Consider the following 17177-nt stretch of genomic DNA (forward strand, 5'->3'; position numbering starts at 1 on the left):
ATTAAATTATTGACTTTAAAATAACTTTTGAAAATATTGTCATGGTCATTTAATATATGCAAAAATTAATTTACGTATTAATGGCACATACTTTTCTTTGATATTAATATTATTTATATGATATATACATATATATATATAATATATATAAACTTACATAATATTTTATATTCATTGATGGTAACATCCTTTGTTTTGTTTCTTGGTTAAATCTCACGTGAGAATTGAACGATTCAGATGTGACAGTTTATGTACGTCATTGCATGAATTTTTTCAATAATAATAAAAATAATTTCTGATAAATTAATTATCATTAAATAAAGATATTTTATATAATACAAGTACATAGAATATGTATAATATTGTTTAAATGGTATCTCAATACCATCAATCTCATCGAATTTGATTATGGACGTCAATACAGAAAAACGTACGAATTCGACTCCTATAAAAAATAGAAAAGCGAGTAATAAAAAAAATACAATAAATGGTTATGTATCAGAAGATACAAATTCTAATGCTACGTCTGATTCAATTGAATTATTTTCAGGTAACGCTTTGTAAAATTTTTAATGGTCTTTTTTAAAAACATATATATATATATATATTTATTTATTTATTTTTTCTTTTATATTTTTTTTTTCTTTTGACATTACAGATGATGAAAATGAGAATGATTTAATATATTACACACCTAATGTATCCAAATCTATTGAGGCTTCATTTTTAAATATATCTGAAACATCCTTATTGCATTCCAATAAACAAATCCTGTAAGGATGATATTTTTTTTCTCTTTTTTTTTCTTTTTTTTTTTTTTTAACAAATATACGCGGTATATAATGTAAATAAATAAATATATGTATATATATATATATAATTTTTTCTTTGTTTTTCTATTTTTGATAGAACTCCAATAGAGAAAACTGCTGTTATTCCGAGCACGCCGTTAAGTTTAATACCATTTATAACAAAAATTAATGAACAGTGGACATCTGATTTAGAGACACCTCAAGCGGACAAAAGTGATTGGAAACAGACTCATGTAGATAGCTGTTTAACAACATCAGAGAGCGTAATAAATTTGACTTAATCATATATATATTTAATGTTAGACTTATTACATGCATTTATTATCATATAATTTTATTGGTAATATTTCAGGTTGAAAAATCTATTTGTTCCAAACAATGCACTCCAAATATCTCAAATTTTAAAAATGTACTCAATGAACCTACTTCTACGTCTCCTGTGATCAATTGCACAAGAATGAGACGAAGAACGAAAAGGAGAATTTTTAAAACCATTTCTATTACTGCAGACACTGCAATTGATCCAGTTAACAGTGAAAATTTAATTGCATCAAATAATCAAAATAATATTAATAAAAATGACATTGTAGATATGGATACGTGTGATAATAAAGAAAAACAAAATATTTCTCCGGAGGCTAATAATATGCAGGATTTTTTTTGTAATGCTTCGTTTGCCAATATAGATCAAATTTGTGCAAACTTTGCTAACAAGAATGATACATGTAATATAGAAAATAATGATAAACTAAGATATGCAGAAGAAATATCTATTAAGGATAATAATACAGTAGAAAAGGAAAATGTTGATGTAGATAAAAATGAATGGAATGAAAAGAAAATATTACATAGTGATAATAAAGTAACATTAGGTGTATCTATGGATAATATAGGATTTTCTACTGCAAGTGGAAAACACATTTATGTATCAGAGTCTGCTATGTCAAATGCAAAATCTCTACTTGAAATGGATGATATTGTATCTTCAACGAGCATTCAATTGGAAAATAAAAGTAATCTACATAGTAGTAATCTTAAAGTAAAAAAAAAATCATCTTCGTCCTTTGTAACAGCAGGAGGTCGATCTTTAAATATTTCTGATAAAGCTTTATCTAAAGCAAAGAAAATGCTGATTGAACAGTTAGAAGACGTACAAATTAATAAGAATCTTACAAATGAATTTAATAAGTCTATTGAGACAATAGAAGTTTCCAAAAATATTAATACAAATTTGAAAAAGTCTCCCGTGGAGAAAACTATAGTTTCAAACATTGGATTTACAACAGCAGCTGGTCGTAAAGTTGATGTTTCAAAGGAAGCAATGAACAAAGCTCAAATTTTGCTTTCCGATGATATAAATAATACTGATCGATATAACAATTTTCATAATAAATCAGTAAATAAACGAAAAAGTCTACATGTATGCGATGGTACCTTAGATAAATTATCATCTAACACAAAGAAAGTAAAACTGTGTAATAAAAATATCACTGTTGAGAAAAAAAATTCAAGTTTATACGAAAATACAGAAAATACAGAAAGTGTTCAAACTAGTAATACTTTTTCAAATGAAATAATGGCTAGTACAGCTGCACTTTTGGCAGATGAAAGGAACAATGATCAAATCATGGAATGGGTTTCTCAAGTAGAAAATTGTGAAAATAAAACACCGTCTAGTCCTGTTATTGGAAGACAACCTGTTGCACGAAAAAGGGGTAAAAAGAGAAATTTACAAAATAGTGAAAAGCAGGAAGTTATACTTACAGTTAAAAGCGATATAAACGTTAATGTAGATAAAGAAATTGTTAAACCCGACGATAGTTGTACAAAGGAACTTCTATCAATAAAAGAAATAGATATAAATCCTAATATTGATTTGCCAAATAATAATGTTACAGATATTTTGCAAAGACGTCTTGAAGCTATTTTAGAACAAGTTAGTGATCTAATGTGAAGTATATAAAAATATTTGAATTTGTCTAATATTTATTAATTATAATTATTTACTGTTCTAGGAAAAAATAATTAAAGAGAAAAAACTTGATAGGCCTAAGGCTATTAAAGGGAAATTGTTTTCATATAAAGATGAAAATCATAATGCACGTTTATCTTGGAAAAAACTTGTGGGTGATGATGTACCAAAGCTATGCACTCATGAAGAGGTACTAATAATAATATATAATATAAAATATCTGATAATAATAATGTATGTATGTGCATATATATATATATATATATATATATATATATATATATATATATATACATGTACGAATGTTATCTATTCTCAATTAGTCGTTTAACAATCATTTTTATACAGCTTATCAATCGAGGTATATCGCCAGAAATATTAACAATCACATCTACCACAGCTCTATCATTCAAATTCCGATGTATTGATTTCTATGGGTAATAAAATAAAAAACACTCTTCTTGATACATATATTTTCTTATTTCATGTTTTGTAATGATAATTATTTATTATATTTTATATAGAGAAAAAATTATTCACAATAATTCAGGTAGTTTGGAGATGGAAGATGGTGGATATCTAATACCAGATAAAGATGATTATTTAGGAATATTAGAAATTAAACGATCCTTTCTTGCAAGTCCAGGAGTTGATCCGAATCTTCTTTCCAGAGATTGGATTGAAAATCATTATAAATGGATTATTTGGAAACTTGCATCTATGGATAGAATTAAATTTAATTCTATCAATTTACCAAGGTAAGTAATAATTATTATCAATTGATTTTAATGTATCTTTATAGATTATTAAATGTTTTATTTATGTAAAAATGTTATAGATCATTGACACCAGCTAACGTTATGCTACAGCTTAAATATCGTTACGATCGTGAAATTGATAGATCGCAAAGATCGTGTTTAAGACGGATATTAGAAAAAGATGATAGTGCATCTAAACGAATGGTTTTATGCGTATCATCTCTTAATGAGGTTAATATACAATATTAATCGAAAATAAATTTCATTATTATTTTAATAATATCAATATATTTTCATTTTCTATATATAGTCTAAGGATGAGGAAAACATAGAAACAAGTTCAAAAGTATTAAATATAAATCATTGGAAAATGATTTTAACGGACGGATGGTATAGTATTCCTGCTTTTATTGATACTAGCATGATGAATTACATAGCTTCTGGGAAGATACGCGAAGGTACTAAATTAATGACATTTGGAGCAGAATTGTTGAATCTTGATCAGGGATGTTCTCCATTAGAGGTATGTATTAGGTTGGAAACTATGAAACGGACGTTTTTGTTTAGTTTTTTTATTTTCATTCAATGCCCGTTTCATAGTTTTCAACCTAATATAATTTATATTATTAATTAATATTATTTATATTATTTTAATATTATTATATTATCAATTAGATTCCACATGATGTATCTTTAAAAATTCATACCAATTCAACCAGAAAAGTTAGATGGGACACTAAATTGGGATATACGCGTTGTTCTGGACCTATGCTCATTAAATTAAGAAATGTTTGTCCTAATGGTGGTTTAATTGGCAAACTTAAAGTTTTGATCACTAGAACATATCCAATGTTGTATCATGAAAAAAATGCTTCTGGAGAATCTAGTATGATATCATATTCGATAACTATATATAGAATTATTAATATTAATATTTCAATATTATATAAAAATTATTTTTATTTCAGTTTTTCGAAATAGTCGATGCGAAGAGAAAGCTAATATTGCTTATGAAGAACAATGTAGATCGAAAGTAGAAGCATTTTATGCCGAAGCTGAACAAAAGTTTGACTCTGTTAGAAGTGATACTTTCGAATCTGATAGTATCGATTTAAAACTAGACAAAGAAAAATTATTAAATCATGATTGTAAAATAGAGGAGTTCAAACAAGAATTGGAATCAAAGTTACGTGAAAGTATGCCACCACCTCGGCAAGTTTCATCGGTTCTTAAAGTTCGCGCGAACGAAGATGATACTAGTGCAATATTAACGATTTGGTCTCCTAGTGAAGATATCGTCGATATTTTTAAAGAAGGAACTTACATATCGATTCATAATATATTTGCTTCGGGCAAACGGTATGAATTTTATGGGAAGAAAAAAAAAAAGAAAAAAAAAAAAAAAAAAAAAAAAAAAAGAAAGAAAAAAAATGTCTCTCCATTGATCATTTTTACATCGGATATTTTACAGAGCCGGTGATCTACAGCTTACAGCATCTCGAAATACATTGTTCAATAAAGAAGGAATATGTAAAGATATTCATCAATCTCGTATATATACTCCATTGTGGAATATAATCGATCCTTCGTTTAATCCACTTTATGGAGAATTCGATACAATAGGAATCGTTTCGTCGATCGTTAATAGTCCTTATGTAAGTGTTAATTATTAGATTTTAATTCATTGAAAAAAAAAAAATAATCCCTCCCCCTTATCCCCCAATTGATAAAATTTTTTTTTTAATAATAGGGCATGAAAAATTTTGATGCCGTTAATATAGCATGCCCACATGATAATACAAAAGATGACGATACATCGGGATCTTCGTATTTATCAATTTTATTTTGGCAAGGCGTATCTACGTTTGGATATACAGAAATCCTTACTATAGGTTCCCTTATAGCCTGTAGCAATTTAGAATGGAGACGTGCTACCTCTTGGAATATACCAGTAGCATATTGTACAGATAGAAGCGTATTTACGCGTAATCCACGTCATAATCATCTTTGTCAAGCTTTTGAAGATATAAAGAATTTACTTAAGGTAGATAATTTTTATTTTGTATTTTTCTTTTCTTTTTTTTTTTTCTTCTTTCTTTTTTTTGTTTTCGTATCTGTTAGTTAATCTCATCATATTTCTTATTTATCTTATTTATTCATCTTATTTATTCATCTTATTTATCTATTTAGATACCTTATGCGAGCTATGCTGTCGAATGTGCAGAAGATATCTCATTGGAAATACAAAAAAAAACAACTTCACGAACATCCTTGTATATCACTCCTGATAAAAATAACTCAGATAAAGAGCCATTGAATACAAATTTATCAAAATCGATAGGCCATAATTCTCGTTCAGATACAGGAAATTCTTCTTCTGTTAGATCAGCAGCTATACAAAGACGTTTAGAAAAACTTCATTATTATAGTAACCCACCTGAACTTTCTCCGATTGTTCTTAAAAATAGTTCGAGCCGAGTGTCTCTTGATTTTCGCTCGCCCGTACGTAATGACGATTTAAAACCAACGAAACTTAATCTCGATCCTTAATGATATTGAGTTTGAACAGTTCTTTTCTCTTTCTTTCTTTCTTTTTTTTTTTTTTGTTTTCTTTTATTATTTTTTATATTACTCTTTTTTTCCTGAAAATATACAAGTTACCGTGCCATTTCTTTAATGGTCATATATTTGATGAAGTGAATTATGTGTGAATTAATTTCTAAATAATATCAGTATAGAAGTGAAAAATAATTTCTATTCTTTTTTTATATATTTTATGTGAATAAATGTCAATATATGTAAAATATAAATCGTTTATGTCAATAAGAAAAGTTATTTTTAAATGTAATAGTTTGAGATATTACTTAAAAGAAAATATGTGTGACTCAAAAGTTCAGTCCATTCCAAAAAGTAATTTCCTTTTATCTATAAATAAAAATACATTTGAAATGCGAGAGAAAAGAAGGATTAGGGATTTAAAAGAAATAAAATTTATTGTTCGTAAAAATAAAATCTTTTATGCCGTATATATTAATACGTACAAATATTTACCATTAAAGTGTACTTACGTTTTAATAAAATGAAGAAATAAAAGTAATAAATTTACTGTTCTTTACTCTCCGAGATTCTCCTTTATAAAGACAGGATAAGTAAATACGCATTGTATTATCTTATATTTCAAAAGGACTCTGTTATTGGTTAGTTGAGTGGTGGTGATCACGTGACTGAGCGATGCGGCGCGCGCATCTGCAATGATGGATGGTAGTGGTGGGGATAGTGTCGTAGCGAGGCTTGGCGCGTACCACCGCTGCCATATCTATTCAGTCTTCGACGCGACACCGTGAGAGGAGGTAGTTTTTAACCTCTTCTCTCTCTCTCGTAGAGGGGTGGTTTCTCATTCTCTTTCTCATTATCGTCTTTCAAAATCAATCGTTATTATACAATAAGTGAACAGAAAATTCGTGTAGAAATTACAAAACTAATCAAGTTATCGAAATATATATTACGCGCGTACACATAGTTGACAGTGAAAATCAAATTTAAGTGTTCTCCGATAATAATAAAATATAATCGATTCGCGCGTGTTACACGATCGATATCGATAAAACGAAACGTTTCGATCGTCAATTTTTTTCTCGCTATACGTATCAATATTTCTTTATACACAATATATATATACATACATACGTACATACAATATATATCTCGCGTTATAAAATAGATACGTTAAAAATTTCTTTTCGATATATAAAAACATGGCTGTGGAAAGTGCATCGTCGTCTTCGTCGACAGTGCAATTTGCTTTGGGCAACGAAGTATCGCCGCATTGTCACTTTTTTAAAAGCTCTTTCGCGCGTTCACTCGTTAGGAACGTTCGTGATTCGAAATCTTTGGATTATGAATTGCATGACAACGGTACCATCGTCGAGGAAACATCCGCCGAATGCAACGCCGACAATAGGAATAATAATTTTTTCTCCTTGCTCGACTTTCGTTACGATAAAACCATAACTACTGCTAGTACAATGACTACGATGAATTCATCGTCTCGTCGTAATAACAACGAGAGAGATACCAAAGTCGCCATTTGTAATGCATCAGTTCCTATAGAAGTAAGTTATCCCTTATCTCTTTCCTTCTTTTTTTCTTTTCTCTTTCTCTTCTTTCTTTCCTTTCCTTCTCTCTCTCTCTTGAAATATTGTTTTTTTAGTATGTATATTAATTTCCCGTTGTTTCTTTCTCATTCATTTTTGTCTCTTATCAAGGTTAGGTTAGGTTAATTTTTCGTAAAAGACGAATCATTAACAATTCGAAAAAAAAAATGAAAAAAAGAAAAGAAGAAAGAAATCTTTTTTTTTTCTTATAAAATACATATTAACATATTTCATTCTCACCAAAATTTAATATTCGCAGAATTTAAGGATCAAAATATCCTACGACGTTTCCGTAATATAGCTCATTATTCACGTCTTATTTAACATATTTTTTTTTTCAATTCCACGCATTAACGCGCATTCAAATATATACATGAATATGTATATAAATAAAATGAAAAAAGATATATATATATATGTATATATATATATAAAATATGTAGAAATTAATTTTTCTTTTCTTTTTTATAGTCCGACCAGTCGAACGTGGATATGAATGAGTTAGAAAGACTTCGAAAGGTGAGTGTTAATTTCTTTTCTGTTCTTTTTTCTTTTTTTGTTTCTTTTGGTTTTTTTCTTTTTTCTTTTTTTTTTTTTTTCTTTTGGTTTTTTTATCTCTCTAAACCAACCAACAAAATCGATTAATATTAATTATTATTCGAACACTTCTTTTTCGAAGGATGGACGAAGAATTTCTTCGAAAATATAAAGAATCGAATAATTATATCGAAATATTAAATATACGTATACGTAAATTTTTAATAGATCAATTGTTGGTTATTGTTTTTGTAATAGAATAAAGCGGATTTTTTATTTTTTTTTTCTTTTTTTTTTTAACGAATTAGATTTTATTTTTCTCCTGTATTTTACTCTATGAACGAAGAAAGGACGCCTAATAATCCTTGTATTACTTTCTCGACGTTATTGTTATTTATGTACGTACATACATATATACGTATATAAATACATACATACATACGTACATATATACATACACACATACATACATACACACACACATACATATATATACATCGAAAATATCATTTCAAATCGATTTATTTTTATTATTTTAACTTTGTCATTACATACATACATAAGTATATATGCTTTTGTATGTATACATTTCTAAGAAAATTTCAATAACCTTTAAGATTTATCATCAACATATCATAATACATATTAAATTGTTTCTCTAATCATTAGTTTAATATCGAATGCAAGAATTAATAAAATAGTTGTACGTAGAATTGAAAATATAAGTAATGGTCAAAGGATCATATTTTTTGTCGATCGATAAGTTTAACGAATTGAGAGATCTCATTCTTCACACACGAATACGCACCTACACACACTCTCTCTCTCTCTCTCTCTCACAAAATCTCTGTGTCTGTTTTTAAAGACAAGTATAATTATAATTAATATAATTATACTATATTAAGAACGTGTCAAATATAATTATATTTAATAAATATAGTATACTGTATTAGAATATATTAGTATTAATCAGAGATTATAAATTTATATAATATAAAATAATATAATTTTCAAGCTTTTTTTCTTTTACTGCTGTTTTCTTTTTATTTCTATATATATAATAATCTTAATATTTCGTTTTTCTTCTATTTTTTTTTTCTCAATTTACATAATTTATACGGTACGTATAAATTTATTAAAAACAAAAAAAAAAGGACTTCTAAATTCATTTAACTTATATCGTATAAATTAATGATTAGTTAGGCGGATAAAAAAATCAAGACTGATAAAATGATTCGTGACACCGATATATAACATTATTCTTATAAGTCTGATAATATCTAACGTTCGGAATTAATTAACTAGCTCGAGTTCGTTTTAAGAGGGGCAATATCTCTTAAGGATAGAAAGCGTTATGGTTTGTGCTAGGGAGATTACAAGAAGAATAAAAAGAAGAAGAAGAAGGAGAAGAGGATGAGGAAAAAGAGGTGAAGGAAGAGAGGGAAGGAAGGAAGAACAAGAAAAAGAAAAAAAGGAAAGGAAAAGTGCAGGTGTTCGGCATGATCTTTTGTAGTTGCGACCTTACAAAGAACTCCTTTTATTTTCCATACGATTATTTATTCTTTAACTAACTAATCACGTTTCCGCTTCTCCTTATCTCCTCCTTCTTCGTCCTCTTCGTCCTCTTCGTCCTCTTCGACTTCTTTTTATTTAAGAGATTACACGGAGTAGTTCTCGAAAACTGACTAAGAATTTCGCTTTGACACAGTTTCCCCTCTTTAAATATTCTCCCCAACTGTTGTTTACCCTTCTTCCTCTCACTCCCCCCTCCTCCCCGCCCCGCACCATCTCGCGCTCTCTCTCTCTCTCTTTCTCTCTTTCTCTGTCTATCTCTGTGTTCATTTGCTTTTCGTTCATTCTTTTTTTCTCTCTTCATGTTTTTTCATTCTTTGAAATCCTCTTTCACGAGTATTCTTCTCATTAAAAAAGTGCTCTCAATTCATATTTAATCATCGCCGATGGTCAGAATTCATTAACCCGTTTTTTTTTTTTTTTTTTCAAGAATCATGAATGATCGATTTTCGTTTATTTTAAACCTAGATTGCGCAAGACTCTATTTTGAATGAATAAAATTATTATCGTTAGGATGATTTGAGGGACGAGGAAACTTCGAATAAATTCGATGAATCGAAGTATTTGAATATGCGTGCTATTTATTTATTTATTTATTTATATATGTATATTTTTTTTTTTTTTTTTCATTGGAGCGACAGAATGATATATAGAACAAATGATTTATTTGTTATTTTGTCGTGGAAAGAAGTGAAAATCTTCGTGACGAATTAAATTCGTTTTTTCGAACAATTTAAACGATTAAATATGATAGGTTCAAAAGAAGCTACTGTCATAAATCTGTAAATGTACCTGCTGTCATTTAAAGTTCCTTTAAAATTTAATGTGAAATAGATGTATAGAGATAAAAAGAATGGGGTTGATTTAATACAAAGGATTAAAATCCAAAATAGAAAAAGAGTATAGACCATAAATTATAAGAATGACGATTTCTTTTTTTTTTTTCTTTTTTCTTTTTCTTTTTTCTTTTTTTTTTTATTTTTACGGATTACATTGATTATAATAATTTTTGAAGGATAGCTTTGTGAAAGTTCATTGTAGTTTTATTTTTGAAATTATTCAAACTTGTTTCTAAAGAAAAAGAAAAAGAAGAAGAAAGGAAGGAACGAACTATCTTAAATCATTATTTATTGCTTTCTTTTTCCTTTTTTTTTATTTTTTTTTTTTTTTTTCTATTAAGTAATAAAGACAGTTTTTCTGAAAGTACTTATATACCTTCAATTGAGAATGAATTATATACCTGCATTCTTAGACATTGTCCCATAACAGCTATAAAGGTAAAACTATTAAGAAAGATTTATTTAAATCCTAAAGATACGCTTGTTCAATTTAAAAAGGGAATTACTTGTACCTTTTCATTTGAAGGAAAAATATTTTCAAAGTGTAATAGATGTCTCATATTTTTCATTTCAATTCATTTCAAAGTGTCATTCGTTATTGTCGATATTAAAAATAAAATAAAATAAAATAAAATAAAATAAAATAAAATAAAATAAGATAAAATAAAAAAGAAATTTCTTCGAAGTTACAAATAATAATGAAATAATTTAAAATAATAATTGTTTTATATAATAAAGAATATATAATATTATATACGAGAATATTCATGTAAATAGGTTAGATATTTTCTTTCGGTCATTGTGCCTGTTAAAATTTTCTAAAACGCTCGAAATAGTTGGACCCACTCAGCATACGAATATGCGGTAGTCAAGTGGCGATCATCTCAAGTATAATTCGAAAATATTCGATACGTAATATTCTCTTATATCTAATTTAACTATATATAAACTGTTAATAAGCTGGTAATAATTGATAGTAAAATATTTATTTACTCTATTTTATTTATTGAAATTAAATTGATGGATATAAACGAAAATATGAGTAATAGTTTTCGTACATGATTTTCATAATTTTATTTGACAAACAAAAAGAAATATTATAAGATAAATTTACAGATATTACGAACATGAATGTTTTTGTAGGAATTTATATTAACACTTTTATTTAAAAAAAAAAAAAAAAAAAAAGAAAAAAGTAATAATCAGATAAACTTGGACAAATTATAAACATTAATATTTTCTTTAATAATCTCTATTTAATATTTGTTCTTAACAACTAAACAAAATAGATACACGATTAATGGGTATAGAATAAATTTGATATTAATTAAAAAATTTATTCGTCGAACGTTATAATTTCATAAGGATTATTTGAAAATTCGATGAATAAAAAAAAAAAGAAGAAAGAAAAAATAAATGAATAAATAAATGTAAAAAAAAAAAAAAAAGCAAGGCAAGAAAACATATTCGAAACATCGAATCCGATAGATTGGTTTTTGTCCAGTAACGGAAGTTTGGTCAGGTCCTCTCCCATAATTATTATCGGCGAGGGTTCCATGGTATTGTTCGTTCAATACGAAGATAGAAAGAAACGAAAAGAAAGGGAAAAAAAGAAAAAAAAAAAGAAAAAGAAGAAAAGAAAGAGAGAGCAGGACGTGTCAGGTGACGTCACTACTCACCACAACATTTTCAATCCCACACATTTGAAAGTGGCAGGATGTTGGGGGGACGTTTATACGGGTACCGTAGGAAATTATTAGCTACCCTTTTTGACCACCATTACTATTACTACTACTACTACTACTACTACTGATACTACTACTGACACGATGAACTTCCCCTTTCTTTCGTGTGAACTCGTTCATTGGCTGCCCTTCCTTTCTTTCATTCTCGTGTCAGTCTTGATCGAATCAAATTCTCGCTTGTGATTTATTTATGTGGGATGATCTCTCACATTAACTGGACTTTTATATACCATGTTCCGGTTTTTTCCCCTCCTCTTCTTTTTTGTTCTGTTATGTTTTTTCTTTTTTTTTTTTCTTTTCTTCTTTTTTTTTTTTTTCTCTTTTTTTTCATCGGTCAAACTCCACGAACACGTGGGTGGGAATGAAAATAATGCATTCATGTCCGTTAGAATGTTTTGTTAGAGGGTTTTGTTGGAAGTATACTGACAGAATTATAGTGACTAGTAAATAGAGTATTAACAGGAATTTCTAAGTGTATTATTTCATATGTTTACATTTTAATTGTTTACGGTAAAGTATTTGGTTTGTTTGTTTTGTTAGAATTTAATATTACTTTTTCGTTTTTGTTTTTTTTTTTTTTCTGTGTGAAAGACTTTTGTAAGGTTTTACGTGCATATATATTTTAGTGCTTTTAACTTTTTTTTTTATTTTTATTTTTATTTAGAATAACTGGGATGGATTAATTGTTAATTATTGTTCGGATCATATATTATGTATACGTACTTATGTATAGATAAACGAAGACAATAATTTGGATTGTTAATTGAGTTAATGTTATAATTTATGTATACTGTACTTTCTCTCACTTTTTTTATTATTATTATTATTATTTTTTTTTTTTTTTTTTTTTTTTTTTTGGTGTAATAGTTTAGACGTTTAAAATATATTGAGTAATTGTATATACATATATAGTATATGTACATACTTCGAAAGTCTCGAAATCAGTGAATATCCTTTCTCTTGGTTTGAAAAGGCGACCATTTAGAAATATACGGTAGACAGTTTATACTTAAACACAATGATTACTGTTACGCGAGTTGTGGAAATGGTGAGAGAGGGAAGTAAAGGTACTGGAACGCTCTCATGGGTTTGAAACACTTACCGCTTCTCACGGACCTCCTCCTCCTCGTCCTCCTTATCCTCCTCCTCCTTGCTCCTTCTCTTTACGTTCCGAGTACTTACTACATACGTGCAAGTTTCGAACTATGCGAAATGAGTACACTTTTCTAACTTCTTTTTTTCCCTTTTCGCTTTTTCTTTTTCCTTGTTTTGTATATTTGTTTATTTATTTATTTTTTTTTTTTTTTCAATTTTTTATCAACGTAAAAAATATTTCACGAGTTTCGTCGTTTATTCGATTATTTTGATTATGTGTTCAATTATTTTTTATATTTCGTAGATAAATAAATTATTTATTTATTTATATAAAATATTATAATGAATTTTTTCTATATTGTTGTAAATTTTTTTTGTTTTTTTTTTTGTTTTTTTTTTTTTTTTTTTTTTTTTATATTGGAAATATTATGGATATAATTTTCGTCACAAAAGTTAATTCTCTATTTTTTTTTTTTTTCTTTTTTTTTCTTTTTCTTTTACTTCCTTTTTTTGGAAAAATATTATTTAGAAGTATATTAAAAGTATAATTGTGTTTTATGTTCGTTTCTAAGGGACATTAAGTAAACATGATTACGGTATATCCTTTCCCTTCGTGAACTATCAAAGTACACACCTGTGCGACATGCATCGCATGATTCCCTTCTTCCTGATTTTCCCTTCCGACGTTTTTGTACTTTTTGTATACTTTTTTTTTCCCCCCTTTTTTAATGTTTCCTACGCATTCTCTGAAACGACCTATATTATTAGTTAAGAATTTTTACAAGTAGAGGAAGTACTCTTAACTTATATTTTCATAGAAAATTTTAAGTACAAATACTTGCTCGAATATTAATCCGAAGCTCGGATTTCTTTTATTTAATTTTTTTTTCTTCCTTTTCTTTTTTCTCTCTTTTTTTTTTCTTTTTTTTTTTTTTATTTTTTGTTACTTTCCTTTAGGTCGTTCTTAATAATAATAAAAAATAATGGATATATAATGTAAAAAAAATGGATACATAATTTTTTTTTCTTTTTCATCAGTAATCACATTTCATTTATATATGTATGTGTGTACATTTTTTTGTCTCATTTCATTTTTGATCACGTTTTACATTAATTACACAAGAATTTAATTTCATTTCATTTAATTCAATTTAATTTTTTTTCTTTTTTTCTTTTATTTCGTTTAGATAATTGGACTTAAAAAAAAACATTTTCCTACGTAATGTATATGCACATTCTTTCTTCCATCTTTATCTTTCTTTTTCTCTCTTTCTCTCTCTTTCTTCATTTTTCTCCCTCATCGTCTCGCCATGAGGCAGACGGAGGGTAAATCGTCATATAAAAGCACATTCTTTCTCGACTGCGTTGACTCTATTTATTCGTGCGAATAATTCTGACTTTTTTCGAATCCGACGTCTGAACTCGTTCTTTCTCTCTCTCTCTTTTTTTTTTTTTATATTTTTTTTTATGAACTCATAAAAAAATGGCTAAATTTTGAATAATATTAATTATTCCTTTCTTTCATTTTTTTTTATATGTATATTTACTATTAGAATTTCGATATTTGTTTTTCTGTTGAATATTTTCATTTAAAAATCTTTCTTTTTTTATACTTCATCGAATATTTTCTTTTTTCTGTCTATCTCTCTCTCTCTCTCTCTCTCTCTCTCTCTCTCTCTCTCTCTCTCTCTCTCTCTCTTTTAATTTTTTTCTCTTTCGATGAATCATAAAAACATTGAAAAATTTCTAATAAAATGAATCAGCCAAGTTTTAAGTTTTCAATAAGTTATCATTAGAAACTGAGATCTTCTCATTAGATATTTTTCTTTAACGTTATCCATCTTTTATCATCGTTGTTCTCTTAAGAGAACATTTTTATCGTTCCCCTTAAATCACCTCGTTCTAGTTTTCACGCGTACAACGACGACGACGACGACGAAGGCGACAACAATAACAAGAACAACGACGACGATGATAATGATGATGATGATGATGATGTTAACGTTAACGTATAAAGTTATTCTATATGTGCATACATGTAATTAGTAAAAGGGAAAAGTCGACTAATTAGCCGGATAAATTGTGCCATGAGTAAGTTAACGATATTGAAACGAAGAGAGTGCTGGTGGCATCCCATTATAAGGGGTAAAATAAATTACGGACAATCATCCCTTCCACTTTCGCAAATCTTTGTTGCTTCGTCGTTCACACACACACACACACACATATATATGTATGTACACGTATTTACACTTACGAAAGATGGGGCAAGAAAGGGCAAAAATAAATTAAAAAAGAGAAAGAGAGAGAAAGAGAGACCACCACTACCATCACATATTCATTTTCGCGCTTCGTTGAAAGCTTTAAGGTGGGCAAGCAACCCTTGCGCGACGCCTTTGATCAATTTTCCTTTCTCCAACCCCCGTCCATTCCCTCATCCCAAACCCCTTCTCGTCAGTTAGAACGCTTCGGTTGACGTGTCTCGATCATAAACCCCTTTTCTTTTCCGAGCTTTTCTCGTTTATATATTTTGTACTAACACATATTCCCGTTCTTTAGCATTATATGTATATATGGTATGCATCTATGTATGTATATATATATGTATATGAAAACTTTGTTATGAAATACTATTTGATAAAAATTTTATCAATAATTTTTAATCGAATCTTCTCGTTTGATTTTTTAATATTATAGGATAATAATATTTTTTTTTTTTTTTCTTTTTTATATATTAACTTAATCATATTGCGATATTGGTATTATAACGAATAATAGATAAAATTGTAATTTTTTTTTCTTCTAAAGTCTATATCGAATTTATATAAGAATTCAAAATTAATTTCTTTGACGATGAAATGAAATGGAACTTAGAAAAGAGAGAGAGAGAGAGAGAGAGAGAGAGAGAGAGAGAGAGAGAGAGAGAGAGAGAGAGAGAGAGAGAGAGAGAAAACAATTTTGTTAATATGCCATTTCAAAGTTATTAACAGTTGTATATTAAATGTTGTATTAATGATTTCTTTCTTGTTCTCTTTGCAATTAAAACTCCATTGTAAATGTTTAAAATGAAAAAACATTTATTTTTCATTATTGTTCGATTTAACGAAATCAAATTGAAAATTTCGAGAGTAAACATTTATTTGATTTAATGATAATATCGTTGATGCAATGAAATTTATTTGGATTTTTAATCGTTCGATAGGATTCTTTTTTCATTAATCATTTCCTGTGTATTATGTATTTTGAAAAGTAGTATTACGAATTTGAAAATATATATCGTAAATGTGATTTCCTTTTCTTTCTTATTTTTTTTTATTTTTTAAACTTCTTTTTGAGAAGGAATGTGCGAAGTTTTTTTTTTTTTCTTTTTATTTTTTTCCCCTAAATCGCTCGACTTCTTGGCTTGTAAGAGATCAGAAAATAGCATTATCACGAGGATTACTTTTTCGTTTTATGCACGTGAAGAAAGAGAAATTAATCTTTTCCATCTTCACGAGAGAAGCCCTCGACGTTTCTTTTCATTACTTTCGCTCGGAGATTCGTAAACATCGTATATCTTGTTGGAGGTTAAGATATCAAAAAACAAAAAAGAAAAAAAAAGCTTTGGGTAGGGGAGGTTTCTTTTTCCCTCTCACCCTCTCTCCCTCCTCCTAGCTCTCTATTTTAACAGTCTTGAAAAGCTTCTCCGCATTC

General features: G+C 27.9%; 2 protein-coding genes across 3 annotated transcripts in view; both read left to right on the top strand.

Moving 5' to 3' along the window:
* The first annotated feature begins 191 nt into the window (after window positions 1–191).
* Window positions 192–6232, top strand: LOC118445475 (uncharacterized). Of its 2 annotated transcripts, XM_035875021.2 has the most exons (14): window positions 192–550; window positions 659–773; window positions 910–1075; window positions 1165–2748; window positions 2828–2974; window positions 3133–3221; window positions 3309–3542; window positions 3623–3773; window positions 3853–4065; window positions 4218–4428; window positions 4511–4901; window positions 5014–5197; window positions 5293–5586; window positions 5733–6232. In XM_035875021.2, the coding sequence occupies exons 1-14, from the start codon at window positions 409–411 to the stop codon at window positions 6090–6092; spliced, it is 4281 nt and encodes a 1426-aa protein (XP_035730914.2). In that variant the 5' UTR covers window positions 192–408; the 3' UTR covers window positions 6093–6232. The 2 variants fall into 2 exon arrangements, with proteins under 2 accessions (XP_035730914.2, XP_035730916.2); XM_035875023.2 differs by lacking the exon at window positions 659–773 and having other exon boundaries at window positions 414–550.
* A 652-nt stretch (window positions 6233–6884) lies between these two features.
* LOC118445478 (uncharacterized) overlaps window positions 6885–17177 on the top strand; it is a 49016-nt gene continuing 38723 nt past the window's right edge. The window contains exons 1-2 of the mRNA XM_035875028.2: window positions 6885–7654; window positions 8168–8215. Of these exons, the coding sequence (XP_035730921.1) occupies window positions 7298–7654; window positions 8168–8215 (405 nt within the window). The 5' untranslated portion in view covers window positions 6885–7297. The remainder of the gene's footprint in view (window positions 7655–8167; window positions 8216–17177) is intronic.

This window comes from Vespa mandarinia, chromosome 10 (genome assembly GCF_050613455.1).
Source record: "Vespa mandarinia isolate Hongniang chromosome 10, ASM5061345v1, whole genome shotgun sequence".
NCBI lineage: Eukaryota > Metazoa > Arthropoda > Insecta > Hymenoptera > Vespidae > Vespa > Vespa mandarinia.

Bases quoted from the DNA above. Each gene is read 5' to 3' on its own strand.
- LOC118445475 (XM_035875021.2), top strand. From the start codon at position 409: ATGGACGTCAATACAGAAAAACGTACGAATTCGACTCCTATAAAAAAT. The intron at 3,543-3,622 runs GTAAGTAATAAT...AAAATGTTATAG, and splicing joins AATTCTATCAATTTACCAAG to ATCATTGACACCAGCTAACG. The intron at 3,774-3,852 runs GTTAATATACAA...TTCTATATATAG, and splicing joins GCGTATCATCTCTTAATGAG to TCTAAGGATGAGGAAAACAT.